Consider the following 20,506-nt stretch of genomic DNA (forward strand, 5'->3'; position numbering starts at 1 on the left):
AATACAACTCACAGCAAGTTAATATGTGTTTACTTAACCCACTGAGTTTGTATGATAGGGATTTAAATCCACACGTAATATACAAGAGATTTAAAATGGACTCTAATATTATGCTACCATGTATCGATCTTATGAGTAACTGATCTGGAAAATTAGATAATACATCATAAGTTAATTTCCCCGATTAAGGAAGTAAAGAACTTGTGATGTAAGTATTACTGAAGATGCTAATTATAGTTCTTTGCAACATCTCAATAAACCAGTGGGTACAACAACCTCTTCTCATAGGTTTTTTTTTTAACTGAAAATTGACTAAGAAACTTTGGCCAAATACTAAAGACGCACTCATGCACACAAATTAAAACCTAATCTCCCAACCTCAAACAACCACATTGCCTTTTCCTTTGCCTCTCTCTTATAGAAGAATAGGTACTACACTAATTGATTCCCCCTCTATTAGTTGTTCTCTTCCTTTTCCATATGCACCACTGTTTCAAATTCTTCTAAACAACTCTTAACTGTTTTGGATCTCTACAATGCAATGCTTGCTCTTCTCTATCCTCCTATGGCTTTCCCTTGCATTCACTTGCGCGTCTGGAGAGATTCACTACCACGAATTTGTCGTATGTGATTCTACTTCTCGTTGCTCATGCACGTCGATCGTCGTCTGTATGGTCGTGTTCTTCGTAATGGTTTTGCGCTCGTGTGCAGATTCAAGCGACGCCGGTGAAGAGGCTGTGCGAGATGCACAACATCATCACGGTGAACGGCCTGTTTCCGGGGCCGACGTTGGAGGTTAGGAATGGAGATACACTTGTGATCAAAGCCATTAACCAAGCCATATACAATGTCACATTGCACTGGTACTACTACTAATGCCTCTACATGTGCACACACATGCAATAGAGACATGCATTTAGTGCAGTTCTTGCATATAGGCCATGTTTCCCCTCTATAAAATGTTGTGTGTGTGAAAACATAGGCACGGAATAAGGCAGCTGCGGACGGCGTGGGCAGACGGGCCGGAGTTTGTGACGCAGTGCCCGATCCGGCCCGGAGAGAGCTACATATACAGGTTTACAATTGAGGGACAAGAGGGCACGCTGTGGTGGCACGCGCACAGCATGTGGCTCAGGGCCACTGTGTATGGAGCTCTCATCATCTACCCTGAAGAGGGCTCCATTTATCCCTTCACCATGCCTAAGAGGGAGTTCCCCATTTTACTTGGTACTACTCACCACTAACCCCTTATCTAGGCCATGTACATATACACACACCTAAATTTTATCTCAATGTAATTTAGTATGTAAATTATTCAGAATAGTGTTTAAATGTATGAATATGTTGTTCGACAAATTTCTCTTTGTTTATAATTGTGACAAGCTAATGAAAGTGGTAACACAAGTGAGCAGGCCAGTGGTGGAATAGGGACCCTAATGATGTTCTACGACAGGCGATGATCACCGGAGCAGCCCCAAATATCTCCGACGCCTTCACCATTAACGGCCAGCCCGGCGATCTCTACGACTGCTCCAGTCAGGGTGATCCCATCCATCCGCTGCGTATTTATCGGATACCATATATTCGAACTAAAACTCGACATGATAATTGTACCTGAATATGTGAATTTTCAATGCTGCAACAGAAACGACGGTGATCCCGGTGGTATACGGCGAGACCAACCTCTTCCGGTTCATCAACGCTGCGATGAACAACGAGCTCTTCATTGCGATCGCGGGCCACCTGATGACGGTGGTGGCCGCCGATGCGGCCTACACAAAGCCCTTCACCACCCCGGTCCTCATGCTCGGCCCGGGCCAGACCACCGACGTCCTTGTCACGACCACCCAGGCCCCGGGCCGCCGCTACTACATCGCCGCCCAGGCCTACGCCAGCGCCCAGGGCGTCCCCTTCGACAACACCACCACCACCGCGATCCTCCAATACGTCTCCGCCGCGTGTCCCACTGCAACGAGAACCTCCCCTTCGGTGTTCCCTCCGTTGTTCCCCGCCCTCCCCGCCTTCAACGACACCCAGACCGCCGCCGCCTTTTCTGCGGGGATCAGAAGCCCGTCCCCTGTGGACGTCCCCGACCCGGTGGACGAGCACCTCTTCTTCACCGTCGGCCTCGGCCTCTTCAACTGCCAGCCGAACCAGCTGTGCGGAGGGCCGAACGGGACCCGCTTCACTGCCAGCATGAACAACGTCTCCTTCGTGCTACCGCAGACCGTCTCCATCCTCCAAGCCAGCTACCTCGGGGCGGAGGGCGTGTTCACCGACGACTTCCCCCCGGCCCCGCCGATCCAATTCGACTACACGGCGAGCAACATAAGCCAGGACCTCCAGCAGCCAGTGCCGGGAACCAAGGTGTACAAGCTCAAGTACGGATCGGTGGTGCAAGTGGTGCTGCAGGGGACCAACATCGTCGCCGGGGAGGAGCACCCCATGCACGTGCACGGGTACCAGTTCTACGTGCTCGCGACCGGGTTCGGGAACTACAACCCCGCGACGGACCCGGCGGGGTTCAACATGGTCGACCCGCCGCAGCGGAACACGGTCGGGGTGCCGGTGAACGGGTGGGCGGTGATCCGGTTCGTCGCGGACAACCCCGGGGTGTGGCTCGTGCACTGCCACCTCGACGTGCACATCGTGTGGGGGCTCGCCATGGCGTTCTTGGTGGAGAACGGGGTCGGGGAGCTGCAGGCCGTGGAGCCTCCTCCCATCGACCTTCCCCTTTGCTGAAGGAGGTCGACGGCGGATTCGGATTCGGGTGCGTGTACAATCACAAATGGTGCCGTGCCATTTCTCATGATTCGTTAAGATTTGAAATTTGTCACGACAGAGGGAACCCCTGTTCGAGTTGTGAGGGCTAATTCTGTAGAGTTGTTGAAGCAGTGCTAACCACTTTGTCACCTAAATTCTTGCTAATAAATTATCTCAAAGAACGATGCTACAAATACATCTTAAATTGAGATATACATCTTACCACTTTATTTTAAGACAATTCTTCTCACATCAATTTTTTTAAATTTTATAAAAATTAATTTGATTTTTATCAATCTTAAAATTGCGGCGGTAAAATATACACCCTTTTTTAGGGTGTGCAAGGAGAGAGAGAGAGATATACACCCTTTTTTAGGGTGTGCAAGGAGAGAGAGAGAGAGAGAGAGAGAGAGAGAGAGAGAGAGAGAGACTTAACGGGTGGATAAGGATGGGTAAGGATGTGGAGTTGTGGACAGAGATGTAGTTGAAATGGCTGTAACTATGCTGGTATGGCAGTGGCAACAACAAAAGCGGTGGTAATGGTGATAACAGAGAATAGTTTCCCAGCAAAATCCCTAATTAATTAAATTCCCCAAGAAAAACTGCTATGTTTTTGCACAGGACCTGGGCTCCAACCCACTACCAGCATATTTCCAAGTTATGTGCCGGCCGTGAAGGCCGGCGGCCGGTAAATGCTGAAATATCTGATGCGCGGAAAAAAGAAGGTGCGATTGTGAGGCTACTATACGTGTCACGTCTTCCTGACTCTGCCCGTTTTATTGCCAATTGAGAATGGACTCGGGAGAACTATAGAGCGGGCAAGTAGCCGGCCTCACTCAGCGGACATAGCGTATGTAGTAACTGCTGCAGTTGTACAGTTATGCACGGTTCATTCATCCGTCCGTTAATAGATTGGTTTTTTTTTTTTTTCACGATTTTAAAGGATTAGTTTGATTTAAGTTACAAGCTTGGATGGAGGGACGGATGAAAGGACGGTGCATGGACGCACAGGATACATCAGATGAAATCGTTAATCTCTTCCTTTATTTCCCGCCGTCCAGGCATTCACAGAGTGTAGCCTTTGTAGGCTAGGGGCTGAGTTGCAATATTTCGGTTGGTAAAAATGTCCCAAAGTATAGCTCTGGTGAATAATAAAATTTTACCGACCGTACAAATATCAAATGCACTTATTGATGTGATAAAAATGACCTTAGGATAAAGCGAGTGTAAAATATACGCCCCACTTTAAAATGAACGCGTAGCATTACTCTTTGAGATAGAAAAATGCTTTTTATACATCCTAAAAAGGATGTACATCTTACACCGGCAATTTTAGAATTGATAAAAATCAAATTGAATTTTAACAAAACTTTTAAAAAATAATGTGACACAAATAATCTTAAGATGAAATGAGTGTAAGATATACAATTCATTTTAAGATTTACCTGTAGCATTGCTCATAACCATTTCAACTACATCTCTGTCCACATCCTTAACCATCCTTACCCACCCGTTGCGCTCTCTCTCTCTCTCTCTCTCTCTCTCTCTCTCTCTCTCTCTCTCTCTCTCTCTCGGAGATCAAAAGGGCTATTCATTAAAATCCCGTAATTTTTTTACAATTTAAAACTCACTAATATCAGGTAAAGGTTAAATTTGAGATTACCCAAATACTAAAATTAGATGTTTGAAAAGTGATGCTGAACCCCAAGTAGAGTTAGTAATTTGGACCTTCTTTCATCCACGAACAGATGTCATGATTCACATGTTTGGAAAAATCATGATTCAGAATATGCACAACTGGAAGCTGTAAAACGATGCCAAGGCATCCTCACAAAAATGCTTCTCAGTTTAAGAAAAAGGAAAAAGAGAAAAAAAAAAAGGGACTCTAAGCTAGTATACTGTTGTATCGAGGGGATCGAATCACCATACTTACAGAACAACGGCACAGAAGAAGCTCCTCTTCTCAAATGATCTGAAGTCCTGCATGAACCAACCGGTCCTCCCACTGTAGCACTCCACCTGCAGTTCACAGGTATTGGCTTCATCAGATTCACAACAACACTTAAAAAAAACAGAAAAAAAAGGAAAGAAGAAAACAAAGGAAAGAAGAAGAACAAGATAAAGTCGTCAGAATAATTTGTCTCTTCCACTGAATCATCTAGAATAATTTGTTCGTTTCAATCAACCACCTGCCTGCTACATTTATTGGTGTTTCTTCACGGAAAGAGTTACATGATAATTACGTGCCAATGTTATTACAGAAAACCGATGGAAATGAAGGATATGTGGTTGATTGAAATGGACAGCACGGTCCACTAGGTTCCCTCTTTACTTTCTTCCAAAAATTCAGGTGATTATCTGTGCAAGTGCGATAGATCGAGTATACCCTACAGAACTTCATTCCCGAAAAAGAACAAAAAAGGGTTGAGGTTTCATACAGACTCCAAAACAGTGCCGCCTTGAAGCCCACCAAGAGCAAACAAAACATTATCCAGCACTACCGCAGAAAAATATGCTCTATCAATGTTCATTGGCCTGCCCATCATCCAGGAACTAAGTCGAGGATCAAAGGTTTCAACAGTAGAAACCGCCGCTCTTCCATCACCAATTCCTCCTATTGCATATCTGGGAATATAATTGATCATATCTATTTCAGAAAACGAAAAAACATTGTGAATAAAAGCATGGTGTCTCTTAGTACGAGAGGAAACTCACATAGTCCCGTTAAGGACGGCCAACGAAGGACAACCCCTTCTCAAGTTCATATTGGGGAGCCTCGTCCAGTATCCTTCCCTCGGATCATATCGTTCAGCTGACCTACGAAAATATTTAAATATATCCAGAAGTATAAATTACTAGTCTAAGTATGTATAGAGATGACAAGCATCTATGTTAGTCGAACGTTCCGCCTGAAGAAGCAGGGGCTGCGGTAGCAGCCATAAATATAGGAGCATTAATGCACAAAATGCAATTGCTAATTTATTAGGAACAAGAAATTTTATTTCCATTTCTTCTAGCAACCTAGAATGTGCGTTGAATATTGACCCTACATGAGATGAAAATAGTGAATATTTTACAAATGATCAGTTTCCGTCTTTAATTATTTCGGAAGTAAAATTTGGAAAATGCAAGATAAATGAAAAGAGAAGTAACACAAGTTATGCATCACATTTACTTCTTGAAATGCTGCAAAGAAATTGCAGCTTGACTTCTAGAAACAAAAAAAATCTATTTGCTCGACATCTTTCATTAACTGCATAAGTAAGCAGAAAACATGAAATTGTAAAATCATTGGACAGAGTGTAATATTAGAATACGAAAAATTGGTTTAAGTACAGCTAGAAATTAATTTACTATATCAAAACTAAAAAGGTGAAGATATCTAACAAGCAATCACCATTCCAGTACACCTGTATCATAGCAATTTTGCAACTAAATAAATCCAGTGACTGAAGCAGTTTAGTAATATGCGACCCCGGAAAAAGAAAGTGTTAAAAAACATGCTAAATTAAAAAAGAACCCACACATATGCTGACTAAGAAACTAGCACAGAAAATATGTAAATATCTTACTGCAGGTAACAGGATCCATCATATCCACCAACAGTGTAAATCACCCCACCAGATTCTACTGCACCAGGAGCAAACCGCTGAAAAAAAAAAAAATCAGGATGACAGTGACATAACTATCAAATAATTACTAAAATAGGCATCAAATAGACAAAATAAAGGATGATCATTGACATCTCATAGAGGAAAATTGTATGAAAACCCCCTCAATTAGTCCAATTTTTATAGACCCTTCAACATTTTTTTTTTTAACCGACGGAACTTTTAGTTAATTTTAGTTAGAGTCTGTTTGTCTCAATTGAATAGGGTTTTGTTAAAAATAACAGCTTCCGATAGCTATCAACCATTGAAAATAAACAAAATCTAGAGTCCCTTAGCGCTTGTTTATTTCACCGAAAGTGGAAAGGGGTAGAATAATCTCATAGTCAGTTTTGTTTACTTCAAAAAAATCACTGTTAAAGTAAACAAAACTTTCAATTTAACTGATGAAAATAAGTTAAACTAAAAATATTAGAAGTCGATGGCAGGTCTATGAATAAAAAAAAAATGGAGGGGTGTATTTCCAAATGGCCTATAGTTGAGGGAGTTTCTCTACATTTTTGTGTAATTGAAACCCTGAGTTTGTTAGTTAAATTTTAACGGCCATGAGCTAATATTTTTGTTTTATTGCAAACATACTGCTGCTCTCTTGCATCGTCATAATTTCCCTCTGCACTCATTCAAAAAAACCTTGCCAAGCATTGCTTAGCGCTTTACTTTTCACCAGGACAGTTTAATGCATTTCTTACATCTAGCTACCTTCCTAACAAAAGCTAACTTAAATTCCTTTCCTCCCCACATTTTGTGGCACAGGGCACTACCATTTCTAATCATGTCGGCAAAGTCTTCTCATCATAGGCAAACTCATTTCCCCTATCACGAGAAAGAGATCACGAATCCACAATCCAGTTTGGGCCATTTCTGAAGATTAGAAGTAGCTTCCAAAATTGTTGCTATGGTGAGGGTTAGTGCCAGCAACTTTGCATTGAAATCTGATGTCACAATAATTGTGGATAACAAAGTTGACTAACATCCTCAAACAACAAAAGAAGATTTGGCAGGAGCGCAATAGTTGTCCGCATAGAATAATTAATTGAACCTCAGCCAATGCTCTTTTCATTTTAAAATGTTATAAGTGCATATTTACCAAGAATGAATAAATTTAGAGGAAATAAATTTACAATTACAAGGAATAAGATGTACCCTATGAAGCAAAGGTGTACTGTAAATCCATCGACTGAGAGCTGGATCAAGCATCTCAACTTCTGAGAACGTCTCCGGTCCATTTCCTCCCCCAATAGCAAATATTTTATTATTGAGAGTTGCTCCAGCAAGACCTTCCTTCGGACGATTCAAACGAGGGCACATTGTCCAATCATCGTTCCTTTTGTTGTAACATTCAACTTCATTAAAAAAGGAAAAAGATAATTTAGGTTAGTATCGTATTCAAGAGAATATGAAATGACATATGCAGTAGTGACTAGTAAATTAACAGTACCTGTTGAAAAACATGATTCTGTGTCTCGACCGCCAAAAACAAAGATATTATTGCTCAATGCAACTGCTGATGCATATGAGCGTGTGACACTCATCGGCCTGAGAGATACTAGACTGTCCGTCGCTGGTGAAAGACAATCCAAGGTCGATAACCAGGTGGTGCCATTGTAGCCACCCATTAGGTAAATAGCTTGCTCTGCTTCAGCCAGTGGTGTGGCCGCGCTGCTAAGGGAAATAGATGGATAAAGCTTTGATTCCAACACATGAACTTGGCGTTCCAACCGTTGAATCTTCTTTTCTGACTCAATGACTATGCCCCTTAATGATTGCACTTCCTGATCTGACTGCATCTACAAAATAATGCAAGCGACGATGAACCATTTGCTCCACAGGACTCGCAATATAAAGAACACGAGCATATGCAATGGAATGTGGAGTAAAAGGGCAGATGAACGCATCCACAGTAATAATATTATTTCTTCTATACAATCCCACAACTACAATAAAAGGACCAACAATGTTACCAATCAAGACCATGTAGAGAATATTAAAAATATATAAATAAAACTGAAATATGAATTTGCCAATTTAGTTTGGAAAGTGATAGCAAAATGGCGAAAACCGTCATCGAGAAAATAAAACCCTAAGTAACCAACGCGCTGAAAAAATTAAATTATCACACCCAAAGTCTATAGAAGGAACAATAGGTTTAATAATTACACCTGCTTATTCTCTACCGCTGCAGCCTTTTTCCTCAATTCTTCAATAATTTGCAACAACTACACAAGTTAGGCTTCAAGTTAAAAAGGGTCATTGATTTACTGCATATTAACACATTAAAAGAGAAATAAATGAAGGAACAAAAACAAAAACAAAATAAATGACACCATACCTTTGCATCACCCTCAAATTGGGCAGATGTGCTTGCATTTTCCTCTGGCATAGCTGAATTCATCATTTCTGCTGGAACTATAACTTTCTCTTGCACTTGTGTGGAACTGCTCGCGACATAGTTATCCTTAGACAACGAAATTAAGCATTTTCGTTCCAAAGATATATTCTTTAGTTTATGAAGAATATTCGGCATATTGATCTCATAGCTAGATTGTTCTTCTGACAATATCTTGCTCTCTATGCCTTCATAAGGCATAATATCACCAGGATTATTTACCGGCAAAGTATCATCATTTGCAGAATCAACAACTAAGGGATCCTCCAGCAGCATGGTCTCCTCACTATTTTCCCATTCTGAAATTTTCTCTTCAGTTTCCTTCTTACCAAGAGCACTGCTTGAGGTTTCTGCATCCCAATCACCCCAGTTATCTGACAAAGGATTATTATCCTCCGTCAAAACAGAAAATGCGTTGAAACCCTTTGAGTCACCCAACCGACTGTCCACACGTTTCCAAGGATTGCTCGCCTGGCGTTTGACGGCCGTTAAGGGAGCAGTTGCCGTTGGTGGAACTTGCTTGATATTAGGAGGGACAGACGTAGGTCTAAACAATGCAAGCAGACCTTGTGTTTGCGCATGATCTAGCTCAAAACAAAGGTAATTAGGTTTATAATAGTTGTCTGCAATCACTTTGTCATATTGGGCCTTGAGAAGTGGTTCGCACTGTGACCTGGTGCGGATACGAACCTTACAAAAGAAATGGCCAATAATATATCATTAGAAAGAAGTAAAGGAGTAAAATACGATAAAATAAAACTAAATATCAATGGAAGATGCGAAGCATCATTGCTATGAATGCCCCATTAATAATACCTGTGCGGGATATTTTGTTTTCTCTGCACCATCCTTAGTCCATGCATAAGGGTCAATGCACATCTGGCCATGGCAAGCAGCCTCAAACACGCCATGCAATTTTTTGTCGGAATAGTTAAACAGGAATAACGGCAGACCAGGTTCAATATTCTTCACATAAGGTGAGTGGTTGGAAGGCAAGCCTATCAAAAAGAAATTTCAGTAATAACACAGTACGTACCAAAAACTACCAAAAGACACCTATGAAAGCATCCATAATTCGTTATGGCCTATAGATATAGATATAGATATTTAATAGCTAATCAACATGGCATACTTATGATAGACAAAACACTAAGAAGCGAAACACAAGACTGATGAAGCACCAATACCACAGAACAAGACTCCCTGGACCATACAAATGCACGTCAAGCCCATGCGAATGGTTTGGTAAAGATATGCCAATTTCTGAAATAGATTTATTATAAAGCTATTACATTTTTCTTGGGTTGATCGGAAGAAGAAGTTTATTTACATAAGATCGAAACCCTAATTTCAATCGATAATCAGTTTGGTCTTTACTCCCACCTTCAGAAGAACAGAAAAATAGATATCAAACAATATCGCTAGAATCTGGTGAGTAAATTGATACTCCGACTCAGATAAAAGATGAGTTGATGGCAATTATGAAAGGGTTGTCGACGAACCAAATAGCTGCTTAGAAAGGCATTCACTCATCGTGTGTATTGAGCAACCAAAGATGACTCCTCCGAGGTCGGTCTTACGCAAATTTCTTGCAGAGACAGAGGAGTTCCCAGGCATCGGAGTTTTATATGGATCAGTCGAAACTGTGATAGTCTCCGTCCTTCTCCCAGCCCCCATCCTATTTTTGAGAAACTAAAGAAAAGAAAACGAGAGAAAACGAACACCCAAGCAAACGAACATGAATTTAATAATGAAACAATTCCAAGAATCGATAATTTTTCACTGGAATTGCAAGGTTTTATCACAATATATACAGCATTGCTGAAACCCTAAAATCCCTCTTCAACCAAGAACAAGAATTTTGCCAACAAAAAGAGAACCGCTGAGTGTTCGAAAACCCTTCACACTAATATACATAGATTTTCAACAATATTGATGAAAAAGTAAAGAAGAAGACAATAAAGGTGGCATATAGAGCGTTACAATCATTCATTTTTCAATCATAAACGTACCAAGAAACGAGAAGATTCAAAAGTAATATCTACTGAAACAGCTCAAAGCTACGAATAACCTCATTAATTACCATAAATACAAAGGAAATGAGATCATCCATTCCATTCCACTCCACTCTATTCGAACTCATCGATCTCGAAAAAAGAAAAAAAGAAAAGAAAAGAAAAGAAATGAAAGAAAAAAAAAAAACACCGATCATAAGATTTCACGACTCACACAGAGAAAACGAAGAGAGATTCGATCACCTCACCACCGATCGTCGAAGAAACGGGTCGCTGTAACAATGTCGTCGACGAAAACGATCGGCGTGGGGAAGATGCGAAAGGGTTTCGCTCTCGATCGAGGCGAGAACGGAGACGAGAGAGAGAGAGAGAGAGCGATGTGACAGAGAGAGAGAGAGAGAGAGAGAGAGGGGAATGGCTACGAGGAGGGAAAAGAAAAGCTCCGTTTAAATAAATAAATAAATAAATAAATAAATAACCTTTTCACCTTTTTATACGGAAACAGGCGTGTACAGGACGAAGCGGTTCTGCTGCTACGTTTGCTACTAGCCTACTACAAAACGGAAAATCGGATCGGGTTACCGCCGTTACATCCGGTAAAATTACCGCTTACACCGGGTGCATCATACTCATCATGAACCGCACAGCACAATTTTAACCATACACCTACATTATGCTACTAAAGGAAAAAAAATATAAATTATTATAGAATATTTTGAGAATAAAAAGATAAAATTATTTGGATGATTGGATTGGAAGTGTTGCATGGTGTGGAGAATACGTCGGGGTTGATTTACAGCCTTTATTCTAGCTTTAATTTGATTTTAAATCTTTTTTCTGTAATAAAATTTTTAATCTATAATATTTATTTTGTTACTAATTTCGTAATTATTATTTAGTACTTACGCTATAGGTTTTATCAAGAGTTAACAATATTTTTAATAGAGATTCAACTAAATTTTAGGGCACTTTCCATTTTAGTACTATGTGGTTTATAATGTATTAAGTTAGTGTCGTATGGTTTTGTTTTTATCTTTTCGTCAGTTTCTTCGTTAATATTTTGTTAAATTATATAAAAAAAAAATTTCAAATACCACAACTAGGTTTATCGAATATTCAATTTAGTACCATTTAGTTTTAATTCTGTCACTGATTTAATGAAAAAAATTAATAGAATCGATAATAAAAAGATAAAAATGAAACCACGGAATATTAAATTGATACGCTTTAAATCATAGGGTACTAAAATGAGAAAGTGTGAAATCAGGATAGTATTTGAAGTTTTTTCTAAAATGTACAAATTCGGAGAAGAGTGTGGGAGGTGGTGGTATTTGCGGTGCACATGATTTCAGATGAACCGGGTGCAGGTAATAATAATTTCATTGTCCTACCGCGCATTAACTGGTGTTCACCTGCTCGTGGCGGTTTCAATACCAGCGAGTGATGGGGAGTTAGGCCCAATAGGCCCATTGGGCCCATTCAGAAATTTTTACCTGGACCTGGTCCATTATAAACTGTGATTAACAAAAGTTTTTTTTAAAAAAAATTTGTTGATTTTGAGTTATATTTATTTTCTTTTTTTTCCCAAAATAAAATAGAAATTTAAAATTATCGCACTTAATAGCTCATATTTATGTTTTTAAAGGTCAAGCTCAATTTATTTATCAAATAAACTTGAGCCAATTTATAGCTAGATTGGACTAGTGTAGATTTCGGTGTAACCCGGGCCGTTTTTCTTGGAAATGTTTCATACAAAGCCCAAAAAATTAATATGATCCTATCTATTAATATTTCAATAATAAGACATCTGAGTGTCTGAAAAAAAAAAAAAAATGATCGACTGTCTATATCTGGTTAAATTTCGCACATCTGTCGTGCCTTATCACTACAAATCGTAATAATTTGCCAGACGAAACTGGCACTAATTTGTCAAATGCTTTACTACTACTTTTTTAAAAGATCAAAATACGTATAAATTATTGCTAAGTTAAAACTAGTGGATTGGGATACTTTTTTACATGTTAATAAAGTTTTTTATCAATTCAATGCACTCTCCACTCGCCTTCATGGGCCCCACCAGATATAATTCATGTAGAAGCAAACAAAAAGATACAACGAATTAAATATAGGGAGAAAAAAAATTAAAATTTAATTAGAAATAATAAATGAGAGCTGGATTTAATAAAAAAAGAAAATAATTATTGGCTAACCACCACCGAGGTTATAATTATATATATATAAGTATAATAATGCGCCTCTAATATTAATTTTGCTTTTGTCGTTTAGCCCCCGTAGACTTGGATCCCACATGCCGCCGCATAATTGAGTGCAGGGCGGGGCGCTCCTAACGTCGCGGAATATTGCAGGTGGGAACCGGTCGGAAGAAGAACGGACGAAAAACGGCCTCAATCAGGTCGGAGCGCACCTTCGATTACCGTGGCATTTCTTATGTTTTGAAAAAATAAATTGATAAATAAAAAATTTCGCCACGTCGGAACGAGTTGCGCCGCATGTTCGCACCGTACCGTAATCCATGCACTATCTAGGACGCTCTTTAAGATTTGTCCATTTATGTAGAAATAATAATTTAATTAAAAAACGTCATCATTATTGACAGGTATAATACCTATAGTATTAATAATATATATATATATTATATTATTTATATATATATATAGGTATATATATATATATATTTTTTTTTTTTTTGTTGTAAATTTCATATTTACTGGCAAAAAATGTTGGTATAAAACCTTGTGTGGGTTCTTCATCAATAATTTGCTTGCACACTCTATTGAATAAAACTTGTGTTTTTTTTAAAAAAAAATTAAATAATGGGTCAAAAGTATAAGCATATATATTTTAAATTTTTCTAAGTTGAAAACCTCTTAAATATATAATAAAATCATATGATCATCATATTCGATGTTATTGTAAAAACAAATTAATTAATAATATGTCACGTTTCAAAAATTGTTCACATTTATAACGTAACTGTACCTCTCAACATCTTGTAGATTCTTTATTAGCAGTGCCCTAACGTGTAATTTTTTTTTAATTCTCCTATGGAGAATAATATAATAAAAATAATTTCAAATTATTCAAAGGTAGTTGGTGTAGAGTTAAATTTATTTATTTTTCCGCGCGTAATTACTTCTTAAAATTAAGAAATGATATTTCAAAATAAGTAAACTATACGAACGAAAATCATACAATATATTTTTTAGGAAAAAAAAGAAGAAACAAGAAAATAATGCGAAAATTTTTTTTCGCAAAGCCAAATTATCAGCAATTATTCGCGTTTAAAAATTAAGTAACATTGTTTGTTATAGTAATCAAACTCTCGATCATAGCTCTACCTAAACCTATGTGACATTGACTAATGCACAATTATTAGAAATCACTAGGCTATATTATTTATTAAAAAAAACAGCTAATAATAATTGGATCACACGCGTAATACAACACAGTTATCGAAATAATTTATCCAAAAATAAATTTAACACTATGGATAGGCTTTTAATGAACATCTGTCCATGTTGTTAATTAGAATAAGAACGAATTTTAAAGCATGTCACACGTATTAGTCCACCACTGTATATATATAAGAATAAATCTACTTTGGATATCACAAAGAGCTAAGTTTTGGGTGATATTAAAATTGACCCTAAGCTTAATGGCTACAAAGAAGGGGTCCAAACTAAGCCTAAAAACAGGGGTGGCTGTTAGTAAGAGTTGTCTCTCTCTTATCGACCGTCGGATGGTGATCGGACGGCTGCGAGGAGGTGTTGAACATTTTGGAATTAGATGTGATTACAGTAATCTGATGTGTACTTTGAAGTTAGTAATTATCCAGTCATTTTGTTCATATATATATATATATATATATATATATATAGAGAGAGAGAGAGAGAGAGAGAGAGAGTGTGTGTGCGTGCGCGTGCATGTGTGTGAGTACCACGACTATAACGTCTCTGTCCTTTCAACTCATTTGGATGATCAGAATTTCAAATTGATAATCAGTATTGTTGAATTAATCTGAACTAGTAGAAAATATTTAGAAACCAAAATTTGTAATTTTAAAAAATGATTATCAAATTCATCGAAAAGTCGAAAATGAACGGTCAAAAACAAATGATCTTCTAAAAACAGAGATTGGATTTTCTAAATTTACGATCGGAGTTATTAAACATTATGTAAATAGTATAAAAAATTTTCTATCAAAAATTCAATCGGTTTGAATTACTCTACACCATTAAACAAGTAAATGACTCATATAGACCGTAAAAACCTGTCAATTTTGTAATCTTTTGATCACTATGTAAATAAATTTTAAAATTTATAAAATTTAGTTCCTAGATAATTCAAATACTCCAAATCAACTTCAATTGTTCAGATTATCAATTTCGGATCTCTATTATCAAAAACGATTTGATAGGATGAAGATCTTTATCCTCCTAAAAGAATACCATACATCTATTCATCTAATGACCGAAAATTTATGAGTACAAAGAGATCTATACTTATTAGAATATAGTAGCTCTAATCTATAAATATATATATAGCCACATAATGTTTTTGTTTTTTTCCCATCCTAACAAATACAAAAGGCAACATAAACGTAATTATATTCACCCTATTGTTCATAATTGGAAGAAAATTTTATATTTATTTATATTTTTTAGCTTTATAAGATAACAAGAGCATATATTGATTAATTGATGAACTCAATTAATTCATTGGAATATGTGGGGTTTGTCATGTTTTAAGATTTGAAAACATTGGGGAGCATCCTCTCAAAAAGAATTAACAAAAAACAAAAAGCAAAAAAACAAAAAAGGGAAAAAAAAAAAAAAAAAAGGGAAACATTGTGGGGCATTGATGTGGAAATTTGGCCATTGATGTGGAAATTTGGCATTGACCTAATTATTAATCGACATTAATTGGATCAAATGGTTGTTCCTTTTAAGATAAAAAGCATCAAAATCAAGTCCAAATTAAGTATACACGTAGGTAAGTTGGAATATTGCAGAATTATCGTTCGAGTAGAGCTGTTACAATACACGCTATTATATATTTTCACTTAGTCGCCAAATAGCTTTTCGCTGTAATGGAAAGTACAAAAACAGTAAATTATAACGTTTCTCTTATGGAGCTAAAAAATTTATTTTGGCTTGTCGCTTTAATGAGAACTTTTGGACTTGGATTAGGAAAATTGTCCCAAGAAGAGAGGCTAAGAAACTACTGATTAATCAGGGACGTCGAATAATATGATATTAATTATAGATAATTCTAAACTCGTGGGTTTAATTAATCTTAAGCATGCATAGTTTATTTTTGAAAGAATGATATACCCAACTACCGTCATTGTTCATCAGAAATTTTGAATTCAGCTAGAATGTAAAACAATTCGGCTTCAAACTTGGAACTCCGAATACCAATCATTAAGTTTTTACTCAGATACATTAGGCATGATTATTTTTAGCGTGCATATTTTTTACTCTTATCTTATTTGTCAAGTCCATGAGTTTGTTATATATATTTATTGTGCACATGAACAGGTGTATTAAATATATTTTTGCATAATATTTTTATCAAAGAACCTACAAAAAATAGATTTGTAGATACATTATTACACATCTATTATTATGCTAATATATATCATCACCCAGCTTAGCAGGTAATTTTCTCTAAAATATGTTAGTAGCAAGCCAGCAAATAGTACAATTCTCACATCTTTTTATAAATACAAAAAATTGTGAAAAGCTTAAAAACAATTCTAGTGCACATGGGGGGGGTGGAGCCCTTGTCCTTTAATTAGTACATTGGTAATGTCCTTAAACATGTACAATAGCCCCATCTTTTGATACCCCTTATTTATTATAATCTATCACTTACTATATGAATGAAATGATTCAAAATAGAGTACTCACACCTAATTGAAGCAACCCCTCATTTGTCCTTTTAGTAACATGGCCCTTCAATTTACTATATAAACCACCATCTTATACATCGACGAGAAAAAAAAAAAAGATCCAAATTGTGCGTTAGAGCTAGAGATACAGAGAAATAGGAGGGGAGGGAATTGATGGGGAATAGTCTCAGATGCTGTTTAGCTTGTGTGTTGCCCTGCGGGGCCCTCGACGTGATCCGAGTAGTCCACCTCAGCGGCCACGTGGACGAGTATAGTCGCCCGATCGCCGCCGCCGAGGTGCTCGCCGCGAACCCAAACCACGTGCTCAGCAAGCCGTGCTCGCAGGTCGGCGGCGGCGGCGCGCGGTGGATCCTCATCGTGTCGCCCGAGTCCGAGCTCAGGCGCGGCGACATCTACTTTCTGATCCCTGCGGCGTCGACGTCTGTATCGTCGATCGCGGAGAGAAAGAAGAAGTGCGCACAGAAAATAAATCAGCAACAACAGCAGCAGCAGCAGCAGCAATCGAAAAAGTCAGCATCGATGAGCGACGATGAGAGTCATAATCGTTACTTGGCGGAAGTAATGTCGGAGAAGCACTCCGGGGGGCCGAGGAGGCGACGGAGCGGGGCTCGGGTCGCGGTGTGGCGGCCGCACCTCGAGAGCATTTGCGAGGATGTTTAGCGTTATTTTTCGACGGGGCCTGTCGCTGCGCCGCGCGAAATTTTATCCTTGCAAATAGTTGGAGAGGAGGAGGGGGTTTTCGGGGAGTTGGCTAATCATGTATTAATGCATGGGTAACATTTCTCTTAATTTCTGTGATTATTGGCTTTTTTTTAAATGAAATCCATGCATGTAATATATATATATATTTTTTATCCCTTTAACTCTGGAAATGAGTGGAAATTGTTGAGATTTTTGTATATTATATATCATGATGATATTTTCCTTGGGTAGAGAGATATATATTAATGGGCTCGAGGAGGAGAGAGAAGGGTTTGTAAATCATATGGGGTGTACTTTTTGCTCTTCTAGGTTGTATAAAGGTGAATATAAAGTTGTGCTTTATCTTTTATTTTTCTCTTTAATCTTTAATTTTTTTTATCTGTTTTTATCATATTTTAGACAAAAACACTTTTTATACTCTAACATAAAATATAATAGAGTGAAATTAATGATAGAAAGAAAAAGAAATACATGAAAAGATCAATCTAATATTTTTTTAAAAAAATTTTGCCTTTTTTTTTGAGTCTACATTAATCAAATCCTTTTATCATGGCCTTTATTTGCTAATTGCCACTCCTAAATTAATAGAATGTTAGTAACCAAACAAAGAAATCAAAAAATCAATTTGCTCTTTTGTGCTTTTGTTCTTTTTTAACATTACAAAAAATAAGTAAACACCATTTGAGTGATTCATTATTAAAGAAACATCAGGACTAAGGATTGAATGTATCTTAAGATGATTCCATTTTTTTTTTCCCCTCAAACTTCAATTAATTTGTCCTCGAGTCCAACAACAAATGTTTGGTGCTCAAAGCTAGATGCTTAATCATGATGTTTAGAGATAATGGTAGGATTACTACAAGCCAAACTTGAAGAGAAATTATGTCTTTAAAAATTTAAGCTAGCGGAGGCGATATTTCAATACAATATAATTTTTTAATATATTTCTATTATTTTTAAGAATATCTTTATTATAAACTATAAAAAATGAAGGGAACAGTAATGAGACCATGATCGTCAAGGGTTAAATATATTGACACAAAATTTTGAAAAGGTAAATTATAAATTTTTAAAAGTCAGAAAGATAAAGTAAAAAAAACAGATATTGATAGAAAGTTTTTTATATTTTAGCCATCAAACAAAGCCTAGTTATGTAAATACGTTGAGAGTATTCGAAGCTTAAATATATTCGAACTTTGAATCTCCTGACCCAATATCATGAATCAAATAATTATTTATTTCTGAAAACTTAAGTTCGCAATCTTTTTATGATGCAGTTGATTTTGAATAAACTTAAAAGACAATCATGCTTGGAGCCTATTCGTAGCTCACCCCTCTTTAATTAATTTATAACAAAATAAACCTATACCTACCAATATACGTATCGCATGTTCTCGTGAAAACTATACACATACATACGTATTAAATAAAAAAAAAAATGAAGTTATATTATATGTATTTATACTAAAGGCTTTGCCCAGGGAAGGAGATCACATTCGATTCTTGTGCCCATTAGTCTCCTCTTGCATCGGAAAAAGTGCTTGATAAGTTAAGAATAATTTACATATAGAACCCTGGCTTTTTAGATAATATCAGAAACGCCTATTTCTATTTATTTTTTAATATAAACTTCCAAGGTTTTAGTTTTTACATCATTAAATATCTTGCATAACCCATCTTCGGGGTAAATGCAAGAATAATCAACTAACAATTTTAACTTATAAAGACTTTATATATAATGAGAAAATTAATTTTAACGCTGGGTGCTATCGATAGTATCTCAGCCGGACTCTCTCTCTCTCTCTCTCTCTCTCTCTCTCTCTCTCTCTCTCTCTCTCTCTATATATATATATATATATATATATATATATAAGCTAGGCTGGTATACTATCGGTAGCACGAAGGTCTTCATGCTATGAAGTTGTTTTTAATGATACAGCTTTCAAATCAACGATTGGCTCAGATAGATATGATCTGCACTATTAAAAGTATTTAAAAATTAAATTTCATAATTTTTTGATTTTATTTATCTATCAAACGAGTAGTCTGAAAATAAACGGATGAAAATAAAAATCTCATAAAAAATGACGATAAAAGACTTGAATTTAAAATCAGAGATATTAATCTTACTCTAAATAGTGAAAAAAAAAATTCTATCAAAATTTTATCAGATTTGGATTGTTTTACACCGTTAAATTCACAAATGCATATATATGGTAATTTCACTGTTTTGTTCATAAAAATCTATCCTTATAAATTTGATATACTTATCAAATATAAAATATAAATGACAAAACTATTACACTCCTACTCTGAAAAAGACCAAAAATATTGTATGAAATGGTATAGACAACAGTAAAGGCTCATACAAATTACCTGAAAGGTCAAGGACCAAGATATAAATATCTTTTTTATGAGTTAGTTAATACAAATTACCTGAAAGGTCAAGGACCTAGATATAAATATCTTGTTATGAGTTAGTTAAGTGAAAGATACTTTATTAGTGACAGCTAATAAGACCTACTATTCTATTGAAAAATTTAACAGAAACTCTTCGATCGAGTTATCGACGAACCAAGTCACGATCAATTATTACAAAAAGATGCAAAAAAAAATTATATTTATTTCGCCTGCACGATTCGATGGAAAAAAAAATAAAAATATGTTTACTGTAGAGACAGCTAAGGGGCTTAATATAAAAACTGTAGAATTTTGGGATCTGTTGGCTTTATAATATTTCTCAATGATTGGGTTAAGAGATGAGGTGAGAATGTATAAATGTTCTCCCGGAAAATAAGGGCTTACCATTGACTCTGAAGCACAGTTACTTGAAGTTAATTTGCATAATAAAATTTAAAAAGTTGCAGAACAGTAAGTGGGATTTTATTGGGTGTTTTGAGTGTGAATGTGGAGTATGTTAATTTGGTATAGATATAGATATCTAAAGTTTATGTGCAAGTGTTGTTTGCGTAAAATCATTTGAAAAAGCAATTTTAATGTAGAAGATTCAAACTTAAATTTTTATTATTTAGGTTCA

General features: G+C 36.8%; 4 protein-coding genes across 4 annotated transcripts in view; 2 read left to right on the plus strand and 2 right to left on the minus strand.

Annotated features, from left to right (window-relative positions):
* Positions 1-350: 350 nt before the first annotated feature.
* On the plus strand, positions 351-2,957 carry LOC109703984 (laccase-3-like). Its single transcript, XM_020224731.1, has 5 exons — positions 351-623; positions 712-863; positions 983-1,227; positions 1,413-1,541; positions 1,646-2,957. The coding sequence occupies exons 1-5, from the start codon at positions 537-539 to the stop codon at positions 2,740-2,742; spliced, it is 1,710 nt and encodes a 569-aa protein (XP_020080320.1). The 5' UTR covers positions 351-536; the 3' UTR covers positions 2,743-2,957.
* Positions 2,958-4,596: 1,639 nt separating this feature from the next.
* Positions 4,597-11,017, minus strand: LOC109703987 (kelch-like protein 20). The gene is made up of 10 exons (XM_020224735.1): positions 10,320-11,017; positions 9,634-9,815; positions 8,761-9,507; positions 8,591-8,647; positions 7,870-8,218; positions 7,575-7,774; positions 6,336-6,412; positions 5,479-5,580; positions 5,202-5,388; positions 4,597-4,782 (listed from the first exon to the last, which is right to left on the minus strand). Exons 1-10 carry the CDS (start codon positions 10,492-10,494, stop codon positions 4,693-4,695), a joined length of 2,166 nt encoding a protein of 721 aa, XP_020080324.1. The 5' UTR covers positions 10,495-11,017; the 3' UTR covers positions 4,597-4,692.
* Positions 11,018-16,620: 5,603 nt separating this feature from the next.
* Positions 16,621-17,831, plus strand: LOC109703988. Its single transcript, XM_020224736.1, has one exon. It carries the CDS (start codon positions 16,921-16,923, stop codon positions 17,425-17,427), a length of 507 nt encoding a protein of 168 aa, XP_020080325.1. The 5' UTR covers positions 16,621-16,920; the 3' UTR covers positions 17,428-17,831.
* A 1,945-nt stretch (positions 17,832-19,776) lies between these two features.
* Positions 19,777-20,506, minus strand: part of LOC109703983 — a 6,248-nt gene continuing 5,518 nt past the window's right edge. Inside the window, exon 2 of the mRNA XM_020224730.1 lies at positions 19,777-19,781. Coding sequence (XP_020080319.1) covers positions 19,777-19,781 — 5 coding nt within the window. The remainder of the gene's footprint in view (positions 19,782-20,506) is intronic.

This window comes from Ananas comosus, unplaced genomic scaffold, assembly GCF_001540865.1.
Source record: "Ananas comosus cultivar F153 unplaced genomic scaffold, ASM154086v1, whole genome shotgun sequence".
NCBI classification, from domain to species: domain Eukaryota; kingdom Viridiplantae; phylum Streptophyta; class Magnoliopsida; order Poales; family Bromeliaceae; genus Ananas; species Ananas comosus.

Excerpts from the sequence above, each read along its gene's own strand:
- LOC109703984 (XM_020224731.1), top strand. The coding sequence starts at position 537 with ATGCAATGCTTGCTCTTCTCTATCCTCCTATGGCTTTCCCTTGCATTC. Across the intron at positions 864-982 it reads TACAATGTCACATTGCACTG|GCACGGAATAAGGCAGCTGC; the intron begins GTACTACTACTA and ends GTGAAAACATAG. Across the intron at positions 1,542-1,645 it reads CTACGACTGCTCCAGTCAGG|AAACGACGGTGATCCCGGTG; the intron begins GTGATCCCATCC and ends ATGCTGCAACAG.
- LOC109703987 (XM_020224735.1), bottom strand. The coding sequence starts at position 10,494 with ATGGGGGCTGGGAGAAGGACGGAGACTATCACAGTTTCGACTGATCCA. Across the intron at positions 7,775-7,869 it reads AGAATCATGTTTTTCAACAG|TTGAATGTTACAACAAAAGG; the intron begins GTACTGTTAATT and ends TTTTTAATGAAG. Across the intron at positions 5,389-5,478 it reads GCCGTCCTTAACGGGACTAT|ATATGCAATAGGAGGAATTG; the intron begins GTGAGTTTCCTC and ends TTATATTCCCAG.
- LOC109703988 (XM_020224736.1), top strand. The coding sequence starts at position 16,921 with ATGGGGAATAGTCTCAGATGCTGTTTAGCTTGTGTGTTGCCCTGCGGG.